Below are 17,834 nucleotides of genomic sequence, written 5' to 3'. Positions count from 1 at the left end.
ACACCCAATTTTGGGGTGCGGACTCCAACTCCCGGCATCCCCCGCGGTGCCGTATCCGGTTTGGGGCGCGGACTCCAACTCCCGGCATCCCCCGCGGTGCCGTACCGGGGTTTGGGGCGCGGACTCCAACTCCCGGCATCCCCCGCCGCTCCGGGCCCGCCCCTTCCGGCGGCGCGCGGGGCCGCGGGGCCGCGCCATGAGCTCAGGTCAGGAACCGGCACCGGGATCAGGAATGGGACCGGGACCGGGAATGGGATCGGGGTCGGGATCAGGGACGGGATCCCCTGAGCGCCCGGAGCCTCTCGGAGCCCAAAAGCGCCGCCGGGGGCTCCCGGGGCCGCTCCAGCGCAGCGCGGGGGGGGCGGGACCGGTGCGGCTCCGGTCCCATTTATTCCCATTTATCCCCGTTTATTCCCATTTATCCCCGTTTATTCCCGTTTATTCCCATTTATCCACATTTTTTCCCATGTATTCCCATTTATTCCCATTTACCCCCATGTATCCTCATTTATTCCCGTTTATTCCCCTTTATCCCTGTTTATCCCCATTTATTCCAGTTTATCCCCATTTATTCCCATGTATCCCCATTTATTCCCGTTCGTCCCCATGTATCCCCATTCATTCCCATTCATTCCCATCGATTTCACTGTATTATTTTGCCTTCTAAACTTTTGCTTCCTAAATGTGCCTTATTATGCTTTATTTTTTTTTTAATTTTGCTTTATTCTCTTGCCATTTTTTTAAGTGTTGCATTTACAATTTGCTTTGTTATTTTGCTTTAATTTTCTTTATTATTCCGCTTTATTTGACTTCATTTAATTTTATTTTGGTTTTTTGCTTCCTTATTTTGCTTTCTTTTGTGGCTCGCTTTCTTACTTTCACTTTTTTATTTTACATTTGGCATCGTCATTTTGCTGTAGCTTTGTTTCCTAACTTTGTTTTTTCTGCTTTTTAATTGCACTTTATTTTGCTTTTTTCCTTTGCTTTGACATTTTTTTCACTTCATTCCTCTTTATTTTTTTCCTTTATTTTGTTTTCATTTTTCTTCTTTTTTTACCCCAATTCATTTTGCTTTTTCTCTTTTGCTTTATTTCACTTTTTATGTTCCGTTTCACTTTTATTTCACTCCATTTTGCTTTTTTATTTTGTTCCGTTTCTCTTCTATGTCTCTTTATTGGGCTCCACTTCCCTTTTTTATTTTGCTTCGCTTCCCTTTATATTTCACTTCATTTCCCTTTTTTTATTTTGCTTCATTTCCCGTTTTTCTCCCACTTTCTTCCCCGTTTTCCCGGCCCCTCTCCCATCCTGGCTCCTCCTGGCTCTGCATCCCTCGGGAATTCCGGCCCACGGATGCGAGGGGCAGGAATTGTGGGGAGGGCTGTGGGCTGCTCCGAACCCCAAATTCCCCAAACCCCAAAACCTGCAAAACCCTCAAACCCAAATCCCCCAAATCCCCCAAATGCCCAAATCCCCCAAATCCCCTAAACCCCAAACCCCATAAACCCCCAAAACCCAAAACTCTCAAACCCCAAACCCTTCCAAATCCCCCAAACCCTCCAAACCCCAAACTCTCCCAATTCCCCAAACCCCAAACTCTCTAAACCCCAAACTGTCCGAACCCCAAATTCTCCAAACCCCAAACCCCCCAATTCCCCAAACCCCAAATTCTCCAAACCCTCTAAACCCCAAACTCTCCAAACCCCGAACTCTCCCAAAACCCCAAACCCCCCAAACTCTCCAAACCCCAAACTCTCCAAACCCCAACCTGCCCCAAACCCCAAATTCTCCAATCCCCAAACTCCCCAAGCCCCAAACTCTCCAAACCCCCCAAACTTTCCAAACCCCCCAAACCCCAAACTGTCCAAACCCCAAACTCCCCAATCCCCAAACTCTCCAAACCCCCCAAACTTTCCAAACCCCCCCAAACCCCAAACTTTCCAAACCCCCCCAAACCCCAAAGTCTCCCAATCCTCCAAACCCCAAACTCTCCAAACCCCAAACTCTCCAAACCCCAAACTCTCCAAACCCCCCAAACTTTCCAAACCCCCCAAACTCCAAAACCCCCAAACTTTCCCAATCCCCCAAGCCCCAAACTCTCCAAACCCCCCAAACTCCAAAACCCCCAAACCCCAAACTTTCCAAACCCCCCAAACTCCAAACCCCCAAACCCCAAACTTTCCCAATCCCCCAAGCCCCAAATTCTCCAAACCCCCCAAACCCCACAGCGGGATCCCCCTGGCCCCCCAGAGCTGCTTCCCGCGGGTGGATCCCACCCAGAATTTGGGAACGCTCCCGTCCCTCTCCCACGGGGATGCTGGAGAACGGGGTTGGGGTTTGGGGTCGGGAAGGACCCGTCACCCTCAGATCCCATCCCGGAGCGGTCCCGGGAATTTTTTCATGGATGAAGGACGGAACGTGGTGCTGGGTGGGAAAAGGGCACCCGGGGTTCCGGATCCTTCCAGGGCTCCCGGCCGGGATTCCCGTTCCCGGGAAGGCGGGAGCGGCGCTGCCGAGGGACCTTTCCCCTTTCCTCCAGGAAGAGCAGTGGGGCACGGGGGACACCCCTGGGTGCTCCAGAGCTTCTGTCCCTGTGGGATCCCGCTCGGATCCCCTGGGATCCCCCTCGCCCCGATCCCGATCCGCAGCCCAGCAGGGCTCGGGGGGTCAAAGCTCCCCCTTTTTCCCCGAGTTCCGAATTCAGGGGGTTGCAGGAGATGTTCCCACGCCGGTTCCTCACTTCCCGAGGGGAATGCCGGCAGCGCGGCTCCTCTTCCTGAGCCCTCATTGACCAGGAAATGTGGGATTGGGAAGCGAGGCCCCTCTCATCCCGCGGTGTTCCCAAGCCACGATGTTCCTGGCACTTCCCTCCCGGCTGGCAGCGGGGTTGGGGTGCCAGGGAGGATGCCCCTGTGCCCGAAGGGTTGGAATGCCGGGATGTCACCGGCACACGGCGCAGCCAGCGCTGCCCCGCTCCTCGCCAGGGACCTCTCCCAAAATCCCAAACCACAACTGCCGCGGGCAGACCACTGCTGGGGATTCCCGGGAATTCGTTCCTCGGCTGTCTCAAGGGTTTGATGCCCAAGCGTGGATTTGCCAGAACTGCGGAGTCCAAATCCCGGTTTTCCACGTCCCCACCTTGGATCAGGCCCTTCTCAGCCTTTGTTCCTCCAGCCTTGGGCCATTTTTCCAGGAGAACCTGACCGCCCGGTCGGACACGTTTGGTCCAGCGGCGCGGGATCGGGATCCATCTGTGGGATCCATGGAAGGGCAGAGTGTCCCTGTCCTGCTGGGATCGGTTCTCTGGGATCCATGGAAGGACAGAGTGTCCCTGTCCCACTGGGATCCGTGTGTGGGATCCACGGGAAGGGCAGTGTCCCTGTCCCACTGGGATCAGTTCTGTGGGATCCATGGATTGATGGATGGATGATGGATGGATGGATGGATGGATGATGGATGGATGGATGGATGATGGATGGATGATGGATGGATGGATGGATGGATGATGGATGGATGGATGGATGGATGGATGGATGATGGATGGATGATGGATGCATAGATGGATGGATGGATGATGGATGGATGGATGGATGGATGATGGATGGATGATGGATGGATGATGGATGCATAGATGGATGGATGGATGATGGATGGATGATGGATGGATGGATGGATGGATGATGGATGGATGGATGGATGGATGGATGGATGATGGATGGATGATGGATGCATAGATGGATGGATGGATGATGGATGGATGGATGGATGGATGATGGATGGATGATGGATGGATGATGGATGGATGGATGATGGATGGATGATGGATGGATGGATGGATGGATGGATGATGGATGGATGGATGGATGGATGGATGGATGATGGATGGATGGATGGATGATGGATGGATGGATGATGGATGGATGATGGATGGATGGATGATGGATGGATGATGGATGGATGATGGATGGATGGATGATGGATGGATGATGGATGTATAGATGGATGGATGGATGATGGATGGATGGATGGATGGATGATGGATGGATGGATGGATGATGGATGGATGATGGATGGATGATGGATGGATGGATGATGGATGGATGGATGATGGATGGATGGATGGATGGATGATGGATGGATGGATGATGGATGGATGGATGGATGGATGATGGATGGATGGATGATGGATGGATGGATGGATGGATGGATGATGGATGGATGGATGGATGATGGATGGATGGATGGATGGATGATGGATGGATGATGGATGGATGGATGGATGGATGGATGATGGATGATGGATGGATGGATGATGGATGGATGGATGGATGGATGGATGGATGATGGATGATGGATGGATGGATGATGGATGGATGGATGGATGGATGGATGGATGGATGGATGGATGATGGATGGATGGATGGATGGATGGATGGATGGATGGATGGATGATGGATGATGGATGGATGGATGATGGATGGATGGATGGATGGATGGATGGATGGATGGATGGATGATGGATGGATGGATGGATGGATGATGGATGGATGGATGGATGGATGGATGGATGGATGGATGATGGATGGATGGATGGATGGGTGGATGGATGGATGGATAAAGGCATGGATGAAGGCATGGATCCATGGATGGACAGACAGACGGGTGGTGCTGCCCAAGGACTGTCCAGGCACTCCCAGCTGACCCCAGCCAGGTGTTGGATCCCGATCCAAGATCTTGGATCCCTTCCGGCTCTGCGCTGCAGTCCCAGGGTTCACCCCGCCTGCCGGGATGTGCAGTGCCTGTGGGGACATCCAGAGCAGCCTCTTCCCAAATTTCCACCAGAAGGGACAGGGCAGGGCCTGCACTCGGAGCCAGGCCGCTGCCCGCAATTCCAGCTGGGATTTTGGCCGTGCACATCCTTCCTCAGCGCGGGATCTTGGCTCCCCCCTTCCCCGGGGCCGGTGCATCCCGAGCCTTTCCCGGGATTCCAGCCTCTCCTGGCGCTTTTCCTCCTGCTAATCCCGGTTTTAGTGGCGGAGGGGGAAGCAGAGAGCGGAGCTCTTGCAGGGCTCGGGGGAATTCCCGGGATCCGCGGGCGGGGAGGGCACATCCAGGAGCCCCCGCGCCGTGTTTGCCGACGAGGAGCGGCCTCGGGGCTGGGGCTCCGCTCCGCATCCGCCCGGCGCGGCCGCGGGGATGGCGGCGCTGCCGGTCCCGGCCCGGCCGATCCCACCTTTCCCGACCGCATCCTGACCGATCCCATCCCGACCGATCCCATCCCGACCGATCCCAGCCCTACCGATCCCATCCTGACCGATCCCAGCCCGGCCGATCCCATCCTGACCGATCCCATCCGGACCGACCCCACCTTTCCCGATCCCATCCTGACCGACCCCAGCCCTACCGATCCCATCCTGACCGATCCCAGCCCGACCGACCCCATCCGGACCGACCCCACCTTTCCCGACCCCATCCGGACCGACCCCACCTTTCCCGACCCCATCCCGGCCGATCCCAGCCCTACCGATCCCATCCCAACTGATCCCACCTTTCCCGGCCGATCCCACCTATCCCAACCCCATCCCGGCCGATCCCACCTTTCCCGATCCCACCTTTCCCGATCCCACCTATCCCAACCCCATCCCGGCCGATCCCACCTTTCCCGGCCGTCCCACCCCACCGGGAGCGGATGCGGCGGGGTGAGTCTGTGCCGGGGCTTTCCTCACCCGCCGAGCTTTGGGAACAGCCGGGATGGGAGGGATCCCACCGGAGCGGGGCTGGGATCCCCCCGGAACGGGGCTGGGATCCCACCGGAGCGGGGCTGGAATCCCACCGGAGCGGGGCTGGGATCCCGCAGGGACCGGGGCTGGGATCCCACCGGACCGGGCTGGGATCCCGCGGGGACCGGGCTGTGCGGAGCCACTCGTTCCTCCCGAGCATTTGTTGCTTTAGGATCGGGAAAAGCCGGGATAATTCCCTAAGGAGAGGGGCGGGCCGGGCTTCCCGCTGCCCAGCGGCTCCGGGAAGGGAACTGGGCTGATTTCGGGTTGTTTGGATACTTTTCCCCCTCCTGCAGATCCCGGGAAAAGCCCTTGTGCGAGACCCATCGCCCCCTGCCCTGTCCTTTGTCCTGCCCTTGGGAAGAGCAGCACTCCCGCTGTCCCTGCTGCTGAATTCCCAATTTTTGCAGCGTTGGAGGCTGGCACTGGGGACAGCTGACCCGTCCTTTCCTTCCCTTGGTTTCTGGGACAGCTTTTGTTTTACTGAACCGTCCCTCAGGCTCGTCCCCCAGCTCCTCCCCTCCAAATTTATCCCGTGGAGCGACACCGGAGCTGGAGATGGATCCCCCAGACCGGGATCACCAAAACCAGGGAATGGTTTTAATGAGCAGCTTCTGTCCCCTGCAGAGGACAGGAGCAGCAGGAATCCAGCCCGGGCGGTTTTTCCAGTCTAAACCCTTGAGCTGGCCTCAGTGCCCTCCTGGAAACCCGGCCCTGGCCCAGGCAGGAAATATCCACGTGTTCCAGGAGTGGGAGCAGCTCCCGGCTCCGAGCCTGTGCCACGCGTCACCTCCCCAGAGCTGCTGTGAGATCCCAGCCTTGGGAATGCCGTGATCGTAATCCATCCTGGATTTGGGAACGAGCAGGCTCAGGGACTCGTAATCCATCCTGGATTTGGGGAATGAGCAGGCTCAGGGACTCGTAATCCATCCTGGATTTAGGGAACGAGCAGGCTCAGGGATTTGTAATCCATCCTGGATTTGGGAACGAGCAGGCTCAGGGACTTGTAATCCATCCTGGATTTGGGAACGAGCAGGCTCAGGGATTTGTAATCCATGCTGGATTTGGGAACGAGCAGGCTCAGGGACTCGTAATCCATCCTGGATTTGGGAACGAGCAGGCTCAGGGACTTGTAATCCATCCTGGATTTAGGGAATGAGCAGGCTCAGGGACTCGTAATCCATCCTGGATTTAGGGAATGAGCAGGCTCAGGGACTTGTAATCCATCCTGGATTTGGGAACGAGCAGGCTCAGTGACTCGTAATCCATCCTGGATTTGGGGAATGAGCAGGCTCAGGGACTTGTAATCCATGCTGGATTTATGGAATGAGCAGGCTCAGGTAATCCATGCTGGATTTATGGAATGAGCAGGCTCAGGGATTTGTAATCCATCCTGGATTTGGGGAATGAGCAGGCTCAGGGACTTGTAATCCATCCTGGATTTATGGAATGAGCAGGCTCAGGTAATCCATGCTGGATTTATGGAATGAGCAGGCTCAGGGATTTGTAATCCATCCTGGATTTGGGGAATGAGCAGGCTCAGGTAATCCATGCTGGATTTATGGAATGAGCAGACTCAGTGACTCTTAATCCATGCTGGATTTATGGAATGAGCAGGCTCAGGGACTCGTAATCCATGCTGGATTTGGGAATGAGCAGGCTCAGGGACTCGTAATCCATCCTGGATTTGGGGAATGAGCAGGCTCAGGTAATCCATGCTGGATTTATGGAATGAGCAAGTTCATCTTCAGGCTCGGAGGGTGATGGTTGAGATCCCACCTGGGGAGATCCCAGGGATGATCCCTGATCCCAATTTCCAAGGCTGGGCTTTGGGGTGCAGCGGAGCCCGTCGGGAATCGGCGCCCGGTCAAAACCGGGAAATGCCAATTTTTTCAGCGTCCAGGAGCAATTCCAGGGAGCAAACAAGGAACAAAACGAGCCGGAACAGCGTTCAGGGAGAGCCGGCCTGGCTCGGGCCCAGCCCTGCTCCCTGCCCGTGCCCGCTGAGGCGCTGGGAGAACGCCAGAAATCCCGGGGCTGCTCCCCGTGACCGTCACATGCCCGGGGGGCAGCGGGATGCCGGGATGGCATCGCCGGGAGCCCGGCCCCGGGGCTGACCGGCCCCTCGGCTGACCCTGCTCCGTGTTTCTGCTGGATTTGCAGACAGCAGCCGGCTGCTGGGCGCCCGGCGCCCGGGCTACGGGACGCTGCGGCCGGACGCGGAGGCGGCCCGCATGGTAGGTCCTGCCGGGGGTCCCCCGCGCCCCTCCCGGTGCTTCCCACACCTCCGGATCCTGCTCTTCCAGCCCCTCGGCTTGCCCTGACGGGGCTTGGGTCACGCCGGGATTTTGGGGGTTCAGGGTTTAGCGGTCGGTGGTGGAATTCCGGGTGAGCAGCCGGGTGCAGGTGATTGATTCCCAGGGATTATTCCCAGTGATTCCAGGGATTGATTCCCAGTGATTCCAGGGATTGATTCCCAGTAATTGATTCCCAGTGATTCCAGGGATTGATTCCAGGGATTGTTTCCTGGTGATTCCCATTGATTCATTCCCAGTGACTGATTCCCAGTGATTGATTCCCAGTGATTCCTGGTCATTCCCAGTGATTCCCAGTGACTGATTCCCATTGATTGATTCCCAGTGATTCCCAGTGGTTCCCAGTGACTGATTCCCATTGATTGATTCCCAGTGGTTCCCAGTGTACTTCCCAGTGATTCCCGGTGGTTCCCTGTGTGATTCCCAGTGATTGATTCCCAGTGGTTCCCAGTGTAATTCCCAGTGTAATTCCCGGTGGTTCCCAGTGTAATTCCCAGTGTAATTCCCGGTGGTTCCCTGTGTAATTCCCAGTGATTCCCAGTGTAATTCCCAGTGTAATTCCCAGTGTAATTCCCAGTAGTTCCCAGTGTAATTCCGGGTGATTCCCAGTGGTTCCCAGTGTGATTCCCGGTGATTCCCGGTGGTTCCCAGTGTAATTCCCGGTGGTTCCCAGTGTAATTCCCATTGGTTCCCTGTGTGATTCCCGGTGGTTCCCTGTGTAATTCCCAGTGTAATTCCCGGTGGTTCCCAGTGTAATTCCCAGTGTAATTCCCAGTGGAATTCCCAGTGTAATTCCCGGTGGTTCCCAGTGTGATTCCCAGTGTAATTCCTGGTGATTCCCAGTGGTTCCCAGTGTAATTCCCGGTGGTTCCCAGTGTAATTCCCATTGGTTCCCTGTGTGATTCCTGGTGGTTCCCAGTGTAATTCCCAGTGTAATTCCCGGTGGTTCCCAGTGTAATTCCCAGTGTAATTCCCAGTGTAATTCCCGGTGGTTCCCAGTGTAATTCCCGGTGATTCCTGGTGGTTCCCAGTGTGATTCCCAGTGTAATTCCCAGTGATTCCCGGTGGTTCCCAGTGTGATTCCCAGTGTAATTCCCGGTGATTCCCGGTGGTTCCCAGTGTGATTCCCAGTGTAATTCCTGGTGATTCCCAGTGGTTCCCAGTGTAATTCCCATTGGTTCCCTGTGTGATTCCCGGTGGTTCCCAGTGTGATTCCCGGTGATTCCCGGTGGTTCCCAGTGTGATTCCCGGTGATTCCCAGTGGTTCCCAGTGTAATTCCCAGTGTGATTCCCGGTGGTTCCCAGTGTGATTCCCGGTGATTCCCGGTGGTTCCCGGTGTGATTCCCGTGCCTGCCCCCTGCTCCCGTAGGAGGTGTGGGGGTACCGGCGCCGGGCGTGGCGGGCGCTGCTGTGCCAGGCGGGCTCCGTGCTGAGCGCGGGGCTGCTCCCGCTGCTCTTCCACTGGAAGCCCGGCCTGGAGGTGCAGGCCAAGTGCCAGCCCTGCGCCCTGGGCCAGGCCGACACGCTCATCATCAGGGTGAGTCCCGTGGGACCCGGCCGGGGGGCTCGGGGGGTCTGGGGTGGGGCTCGGTGGGTCTGGGACGGGGCTCAGTGGGTCTGGGACTGGGTTCTGTGGGTCTGGGATGAGGTTCTGTGGGTCTGGGGTGGGGCTCGGGGGGTCTGGGACTGGGTTCTGTGGGTCTGGGGTGAGGTTCTGTGGGTCTGGGATGAGGTTCTGTGGGTCTGGGGTGGGGCTCGGTGGGTCTGGGGTGGGGCTCGGTGGGTCTGGGGTGGGGCTCAGTGGGTCTGGGGTGGGGTTCTGTGGGTCTGGGATTGGGTTCTGTGGGTCTGGGGTGGGGCTCGGTGGGTCTGGGGTGGGGCTCAGTGGGTCTGGGGTGAGATTCTGTGGGTCTGGGACTGGGTTCTGTGGATCTGGGGTGGGGTTCTGTGGGTCTGGAGTGGGGTTCTGTGGGTCTGGGGTGAGATTCTGTGGGTCTGGAATGAGCTTCTGTGGGTCTGGGGTTGGATTCTGTGGATCTGGGGTTGGATTCCGTGGATCTGGGTTGGATTCTCTTGATCCAGGGTGGATTCTGTGGGTCTGGGGTGGGATTCTCTAGATCTGGGTTGGATTCTGTGGGTCTGGGGTGGGGTTCTGTGGGTCTGGGGTGGGATTCTCTAGATCTGGGTTGGATTCTGTGGATCTGGGGTGGGATTCTGTGGGTCTGGGGTGGGATTCCGTGGATCTGGGTTGGATTCTCTTGATCCAGGGTGGATTCTGTGGGTCTGGGGTGGATTCTGTGGGTCTGGGGTGGGGTTCTGTGGATCCAGGGTTGGATTCTCTTGATCCGGGGTGGATTCTGTGGATCTGGGGTTGGATTCTGGATCCAGGGTTGGGCTCTGCCCGGGTTCCCAACAAGAGCATTCCCTGGGAATGTTCTCTCTCCTTGTCCTGCCTGTGTCGGGCGTCTCCTTCCCTCAGGCACCCGATTATTCCAGGAATTTATTGCCATTATTGCCATCATTCCTGGAATTGCCCCATTCCAGGAATCGGTTATTCCTAAAATAACTCCACAGTTCCCCTTTCCGTCCCATCCTACCGCGCTTGCAATTTCCCTGCGTTGTCCCCAAACCTCGGCCAGCACCCGGGACGGGTGCGGGATTCCCGGGATTCCCGGGTCTGGAAGGAGCTGGGGGCACGCCGGGCATTCCCATGTCGCTGCCATGTCATTCCCATGTCCTGCCATGTCATTCCCGTGTCCCTCCATGCCATTCCCGTGTCCTGCCATGGCATTCCCATGTCCTGCCATGTCATTCCTGTGCCCTGCCATGTCATTCCCGTGTCCCTCCATGGCATTCCCGTGTCCCTCCGTGCCATTCCTGTGTCCCTCCATGCCATTCCCGTGTCCCTGCCATGTCATTCCCATGTCCCTCCGTGCCATTCCCGTGTCCCTCCATGCCATTCCCGTGTCCCTGCCATGTCATTCCCATGTGCCTCCATGCCATTCCCGTGTCCCTCCATGCCATTCCCGTGTCCTGCCATGGCATTCCCGTGTCCCTCCATGGCATTCCCGTGTCCTGCTATGGCATTCCCTTGTCCCTCCATGTCATTCCCTTGTCCCTCCATGTCATTCCCGTGTCCCTCCATGTCATTCCCATGTCCCTCCATGCCATTCCCGTGCCCTGCCATGTCATTCCCGTGTCCCTCCATGGCATTCCCGTGCCCTGCCATGTCATTCCCGTGTCCCTCCATGCCATTCCCATGTCCCTCCATGCCATTCCCGTGTCCCTCCATGCCATTCCCGTGCCCTGCCATGCCATTCCCATGTCCTGCCATGCCATTCCCGTGTCCTGCCATGTCATTCCCGTGTCCCTCCATGGCATTCCCGTGTCCTGCCAGCCCCTCCCTGTGTTCCAGGACCGCTTCGGGCAGTGCTTCACCACCCAGGTGCTGACGGAGCCGCTGGGCGAGGCCGGGTGAGCCGGGCCTGGCCACAGGGTCCCCAAACTGGGCACGGGGTCCCCAAACTGGGCACGGGGTCCCCAAACTGGCCACGGGTGTCCCCAAAGGATGGGCACGGGTGTCCCCAAACTGGGCACGGGGTCCCCAAACTGGGCACGGGGTCCCCAAACTGGGCACGGGGTCCCCAAACTGGGCACGGGTGTCCCCAAAGGATGGGCACGGGTGTCCCCAAACTGGGCACGGGTGTCCCCAAAGGATGGGCACGGGTGTCCCCAAACTGGCCACGGGGTCCCCAAACTGGGCACGGGGTCCCCAAACTGGGCACGGGTGTCCTCAAACTGGGCACAGGGTCCCCAAACTGGGCACAGGTGTCCCCACGCTGGGCACGGGTGTCCCCAAAGGATGGGCACGGGTGTCCCCAAGGGAGGGGGACCGGGCACAGGTGTCCCTTAGGAAGGGTGGCTGAGCCTGGGTGTCCCCAAGGGAAGGTGACAGGCCATGGCTGAGCCTGTGTGTCCCCGAGGAACGGTGATTGAGCCCGGGTGTCCCCAGGGAGGGTGACACGCCGTGCCTGAGCCCGGGTGTCCCCAGGGGAGGGTGGCACGCCGTGCCTGAGCCCGGGTGTCCCCAGGGAGGGTGGCACGCCGTGCCTGAGCCCGGGTGTCCCCAGGGAGGGTGGCACGCCGTGCCTGAGCCCGGGTGTCCCCAGGCGAGGGTGCCTGAGCCCGGGTGTCCCCAGGGGTGGGTGACACGCCATGTCTGAGCCCCGATGTCCCCAAGGGGAGGGTGGCACGCCGTGCCTGAGCCCGGGTGTCCCCAGGGGTGGGTGATTGAGCCCGGGTGTCCCCAGGGGAGGGTGGCACGCCGTGCCTGAGCCCGGGTGTCCCCAGGGAGGGTGGCACGCCGTGCCTGAGCCCGGTTCCCTCGGCAGCCTGGAGCAGCACCCCGGGGCGCAGGCCGAGCGCGGCAGCGGCGTGGCGCTGGCGGTGCCGGACGAGGACGAGAGCCGTGACACCGTGCGGCTGCACGACAAGGACGAGGTGGCCGCGGGACCTTCCCCGTCCCCAAGGCCTCTCCCTGTCCCTGCACACGCCGCTCACCCTTTTTGTCCCCTCCGTGTCCGGCAGAAGAACCTCCTGAGGTATTACCTGTTCCAGGGAATGCGCTACGTGTGGCTGGAGCGGCGGCAGGCCTTCTGCAGGGTCAGGTACTCCCAGGGCCCCCATTCCTGCTCCTCAGGGTCCTCCTGGATCCTCCTGGATCCTCCTCCTGGATCCTCCTGCATCCTCCTCCTGGATCCTCCTGGATCCTCCTGCATCCTCCCAGGGCCCGCCATTCCTGCTCCTCCTGCATCCTCCTCCTGGATCCTCCTGGATCCCACCATTCCTGCTCCTCCTGCATCCTCCTCCTGGATCCTCCTAGATCCTCCTGGATCCTCCTGGATCCTCCTGCATCCTCCCAGAGCCCGCCATTCCTGCTCCTCCTGGATCCTCCTAGATCCTCCTGGATCCTCCCAGGGCCCACCATTCCTGCTGGATCCTCCTGGATCCTCCTGGATCCCAGCATTCCTGCTCCTCTGGGTCCTCCTGTATCCCAGCATTCCTGGCATCCCTGCTCCCTCAGGATCCTCCTGAATCCCGGCATTCTCAACCTCCCCAGGATCCTCCTGGATCCTCCTGAATCCAAACATTCCTGCTCCCTCGGGGTCCTCCTGGATCCTCCTGGATCCTCCTGGATCCAAACATTTCTGCTCCCTCAGGATCCTCCTGAATCCCAGCATTCCCAGCCTCCTCAGGATCCTCCTGGATCCTCCTGAATCCAAACATTCCTGCTCCCTCGGGGTCCTCCTGGATCCAAACATTCCTGCTCCTCAGGGTCCTCCTGGATCCCAGCATTTCCACTCCCTGAGCTCCCTCAGGACCCTCCTGGATCCTCCTGGATCCCAACATTCCTGCCATCCCCATTCCCAGCTCCCTCAGGACTCTCCTGGATCCTCCTGAATCCCAACATTCCTGCCATTCCCATTCCCAGCTCCCTCAGGAGAGGAATTCCTTGAGAGGAATTCTTGTGTGTGCCCAAAACTGGAGAGCAGCAGCTGAGCCTGTGTGGAGTTTGGAATTCTGCACTAAAGAACTGCAGGTTAAAAACACACGGAAAATAGAAAAGCTCCAAACCCTCCGACATCACCCTCAGCCCCCTGGTGCCCTTGGGCTCCCGGGACTTTGGGAATGCTGGAGCAGAAATCAGCGTTAGAAATAAGCAAATACAGAATTTCTGGGGTTGGAAAGGGAATCTTGGGATTCATGTCTAGAGGAAAACACACACGTGGGAATGCAGAGCTTCCCTCTGGCTGCCCTGGGACCCTGGCAGGGGTCAGGAACCCCCCTGGACAGAGCCCCCAGAGACACTGGCTGTGATCTCTGGCCATGGAAAAGAGTTTTCCATCTTACAGGATCAATTACCAGCTCTGAGTGTTTGATAGAAGTAATAATTAAGTGTGGCACGGGTGCAAAAGTAAAATTTTAGGATTCTAGATGAGGGGTTCAAAGGAGACAAGATGGAGGAAATTGGGTGTGCCTTGTCCTTTTTCTCCTTCTTCATGCCCTCCATGTTTCACTGTGGTGTTGGCATTTTTCTGTTGGTTCAGGCTGGGGACACACTGTCCAACGTAGGTGACAGATATTGGCACGTTCTTGTAAATGCAGCCCAGGGAGTTTCTGGTATTGAATGTTTGTCACATCCCACTGAGGGCAGAGCCCCACACGCTGCCCTGCAGGACAGAGCTGGGCAGGGCAGCAGAACATGTGAGAGATAAACAGAATAAACAACCTGGAAACCAGCACAGATTAATTATGGCTTCTTCTTTGGCAGGGGGCTGACAGACAGAGACTTTCTACAATCTTGGGATCATCAACACCTCAGATTCCGACACACACACACACACACATATATATGTGTATATATAAATATATATATAATTCCCGTGCCCGGGAGCACAGGAGCTGCCCGGGGCAGTTTGGCAGGGCTGGGCACTGCCGCCTCTCTCTCGGACTGTGCCCCTTTTGTTGCCTTCCCTTGGCAGCCGTGGGCTGCAGAGCGGCCAAGGAGCAGGAGCAGGGCACTGTCCCTTTCCGAGGGGCTCAGTTTGTCCCTGTCCTTGGCCGGGCTGTGTGTTCCGTCCTTCCCGCTGCCTCTGACTCTCTCCCTGTTTCCCTTCGCTCCGCAGCGTGCTGGACGAGGGCTGCACCTGCGCAGAGCTGCACCTGAGCCGGGCCGGGCTGCAGCAGCAGGAGCACGGCGCCAGGTGGGCACGGCAGGTCCCGGGGAGCACCAGCAGGGCTTTTCCAGGGAATCCCAGAGCCTCAGACTCCAAACTGGACAGGGCTTTTCCAGGGAATCCCAGAGCCTCAGACCCCAAACTGGACAGGGCTTTTCCAGGGAATCCCAGAGCCTCAGACTCCAAACTGGACAGGGAAATTCCAGAGCCTCAGACCCTAAACTGGACAGGGCTTTTCCAGGGAATCCCAGAGCCTCAGACTCCAAATTGGACAGGGCTTTTCCAGGGAATCCCAGAGCCTCAGACTCCAAACTGGACAGGGCTTTTCCAGGGAATCCCAGAGCCTCAGACCCCAAACTGGACAGGGCTTTTCCAGGGAATCCCAGAGCCTCAGACCCCAAACTGGACAGGGCTTTTCCAGGGAATCCCAGAGCCTCAGACTCCAAACTGGACAGGGCTTTTCCAGGGAATCCCAGAGCCTCAGACTCCAAACTGGACAGGGCTTTTCCAGGGAATCCCAGAGCCTCAGACTCCAAACTGGACAGGGCTTTTCCAGGGAATCCCAGAGCCTCAGACCCCAAACTGGACAGGGAAATCCCAGAGCCTCAGACCCCAAACTGAACAGGGCTTTTCCAGGGAATCCCAGAGCCTCACACCCCAGATTGGGCAGGGAAATTCCAGGAAATCCCAGAGCCTCAGACCCCAAACTGGACAGGGCTTTTCCAGGGAATCTCAGAGCCTCAGACCCCAAACTGGACGGGGAAATCCCAGAGCCTCAGACCCCAAACTGGGCAGGGAAATTCCAGGGAATCCCAGAGCCTCAGACCCCAGACTGTATGGGGAAATTCCAGGGAATCCCAGAGCCTCACACCCCAGATTGGACAGGGAAATTCCAGGGAATCCCAAAGCCTCACACCCCAGACTGTATGGGGAAATTCCAGGGAATCCCAGAGCCTCAGACTCCAAATTGGACGGGGAAATTCCAGGAAATCCCAGACCCTCAGACCCCAAACTGGACAGGGCTTTTCCGGGGAATCCCAGAGCCTCACACCCCAGATTGGACAGGGAAATTCCAGGAAATCCCAGAGCCTCAGACCCCAAACTGGGCAGGGAAATTCCAGGAAATCCCAGAGCCTCACACCCCAGATGGGACGGGGAAATTCCAGAGCCTCAGACCCCAAACTGGGCAGGGAAATTCCAGAGCCTCAGACCCCAAACTGGACAGGGAAATTCCAGGAAATCCCAGAGCCTCACACCCCAGATGGGACGGGGAAATTCCAGAGCCTCAGACCCCAAACTGGGCAGGGAAATTCCAGAGCCTCAGACCCCAAACTGGACAGGGAAATTCCAGGAAATCCCAGAGCCTCAGACCCCAAACTGCCGGGTGGGATGGAATTCCTGGGATTGGTTTCTCCATATGACCTGGCTCCTCTTGGGGGTCTGGGCAGCATGAGGGGCCCTTGGGTTGGAAATGCAGCTTTTCCCAAGGATGAAACTGCTTCCCTCTTTTCCCAAAGATCAAATTCCTTCCCTCTTTTCCCAAAGATAAAATTTCTTCCTTTTCCCAAGGATCAAACTCCTTCCCTTTCCAAAGAATAAAACTCCATCCCTCTTTTCTCAAGGATGAAATTCCTTCCTTTTCTTTTCCCAAGGGTGAAACCCCTTCCCTCTTTTCCCAAGGATAAAATTCCTTCCTTTTCCCAAGGATAAACCCCCTTACCTCTCTTCCCAAGGATCAAACTCCTTCCCTCTTTTCCAAGGGTGAAATTCCTTCCCTCTTTTCCCAAGGATCAAACTCCTTCCCTGTCCCAAGAATTAAACTCCTTCCCTCTCTTTTCCCAAGGTTAAAATTCCTTCCCATTCCCAAGGATAAAACTCCTTCCCTCTCTTTTCCCAAGGATAAAAGTCTCCTTTCCCAATGATAAAACTCATTCCCTCTTTTCCCAAGGATAAAACTCTTTCCCTCTCTTTTCCCAAGGACAGAATTCTTTCCCAATGATAAAACTCCTTCCAAGGTTAAAATTCCTTCCCTTTCCTTTCCCAAGGATAAAATTCTTTCCCTCTCTTTTCCCAAGGACAGAATTCTTTCCCAATGATAAAACTCCTTCCAAGGTTAAAATTCCTTCCCTTTCCTTTCCCAAGGATAAAATTCTTTCCCTCTCTTTTTCCCAAGGACAAAATTCTTTCCCAGTGATAAAACTCCTTCCCTCTCTTTTCCCCAAGGTTAAAATTCCTTCCCTTTCCTTTCCCAAGGATAAAATTCTTTCCCTCTCTTTTCCCAAGGACAAAATTCTTTCCCAATGATAAAACTCCTTCCAAGGTTAAAATTCCTTCCCTTTCCTTTCCCAAGGATAAAATTCTTTCCCTCTCTTTTTCCAAAGGACAAAATTCTTTCCCAATGATAAAACTCCTTCCCTCTCTTCTCCCCAAGGTTAAAATTCCTTCCCTTTCCTTTCCCAAGGACAAAATTCCCCTTTCCCAAGGATCAAACTCCTTCCATAAGGATAAAATTCCCTGTCCTTCCCCCCCTGCAGGAGGAAGATCTACGGCCCCAACCTCATCGAGGTGCCCGTCAAGTCCTACGCCAGGCTCCTGGTGGAGGAGGTGGGCTCCAGCTGGGCTTCCCCAGCGGATTTTCCCGGCACGGATCCCTGCCCTGCTCCCTGTCCCGCTCTGGAGGCGCTTCCCGGCCCTTGGGAAGAGGCAGAGCCGTGGAGGGACCTTCCCTGAGCCCTGGGCTTGGAGAGGAGAGCCCCTGGGGGCTGGGGGGTGGCTGAGAGTCCTCGGGAGCAGCATCCATAGGGAATTCCGGGGGTTTTGGGGGGCTGCCGGCATCCATAGGGAATTCCGGGGGTTTTGGGGGGCTGCCGGCATCCATAGGGAATTCCGGGGGGGTTGGGGGCTGCCGGCATCCATAGGGAATTCTGGGGGGGTTTTGGGGGGTTTGAGGGCTGCCAGCCCCCATTGGGAATTCTGGGGGTTTTGGGGGGCTGCCAGCATCCAT

The 17,834-nt window shown here is 56.9% G+C and overlaps 1 protein-coding gene across 8 annotated transcripts in view; it reads left to right on the top strand.

Moving 5' to 3' along the window:
* The first annotated feature begins 181 nt into the window (after positions 1–181).
* ATP13A2 (ATPase cation transporting 13A2) overlaps positions 182–17,834 on the top strand; it is a 41,243-nt gene continuing 23,590 nt past the window's right edge. For 3 of the 8 annotated variants that reach the window (XM_021549403.3, XM_085558470.1, XM_085558469.1), the window contains exons 1-8: positions 182–206; positions 7,941–8,014; positions 9,463–9,630; positions 11,509–11,567; positions 12,485–12,593; positions 12,681–12,760; positions 14,780–14,857; positions 17,365–17,434. In XM_021549403.3, coding sequence (XP_021405078.3) covers positions 197–206; positions 7,941–8,014; positions 9,463–9,630; positions 11,509–11,567; positions 12,485–12,593; positions 12,681–12,760; positions 14,780–14,857; positions 17,365–17,434 — 648 coding nt within the window. In that variant the 5' untranslated portion in view covers positions 182–196. Of the gene's footprint in view, positions 207–7,940; positions 8,015–9,462; positions 9,631–9,665; positions 11,568–12,484; positions 12,594–12,680; positions 12,761–14,779; positions 14,858–17,364; positions 17,435–17,834 lie in introns of those variants that run through there. The other 5 variants (XM_085558471.1, XM_085558468.1, XM_085558467.1 and 2 more) reach the window with 3 other exon arrangements.

Source organism: Lonchura striata, chromosome 21, assembly GCF_050655825.1.
Source record: "Lonchura striata isolate lonStrDom1 chromosome 21, ASM5065582v1, whole genome shotgun sequence".
Classification (NCBI taxonomy): Eukaryota; Metazoa; Chordata; class Aves; order Passeriformes; family Estrildidae; genus Lonchura; species Lonchura striata.
This window is presented reverse-complemented; position numbering and strand designations above follow the sequence as displayed.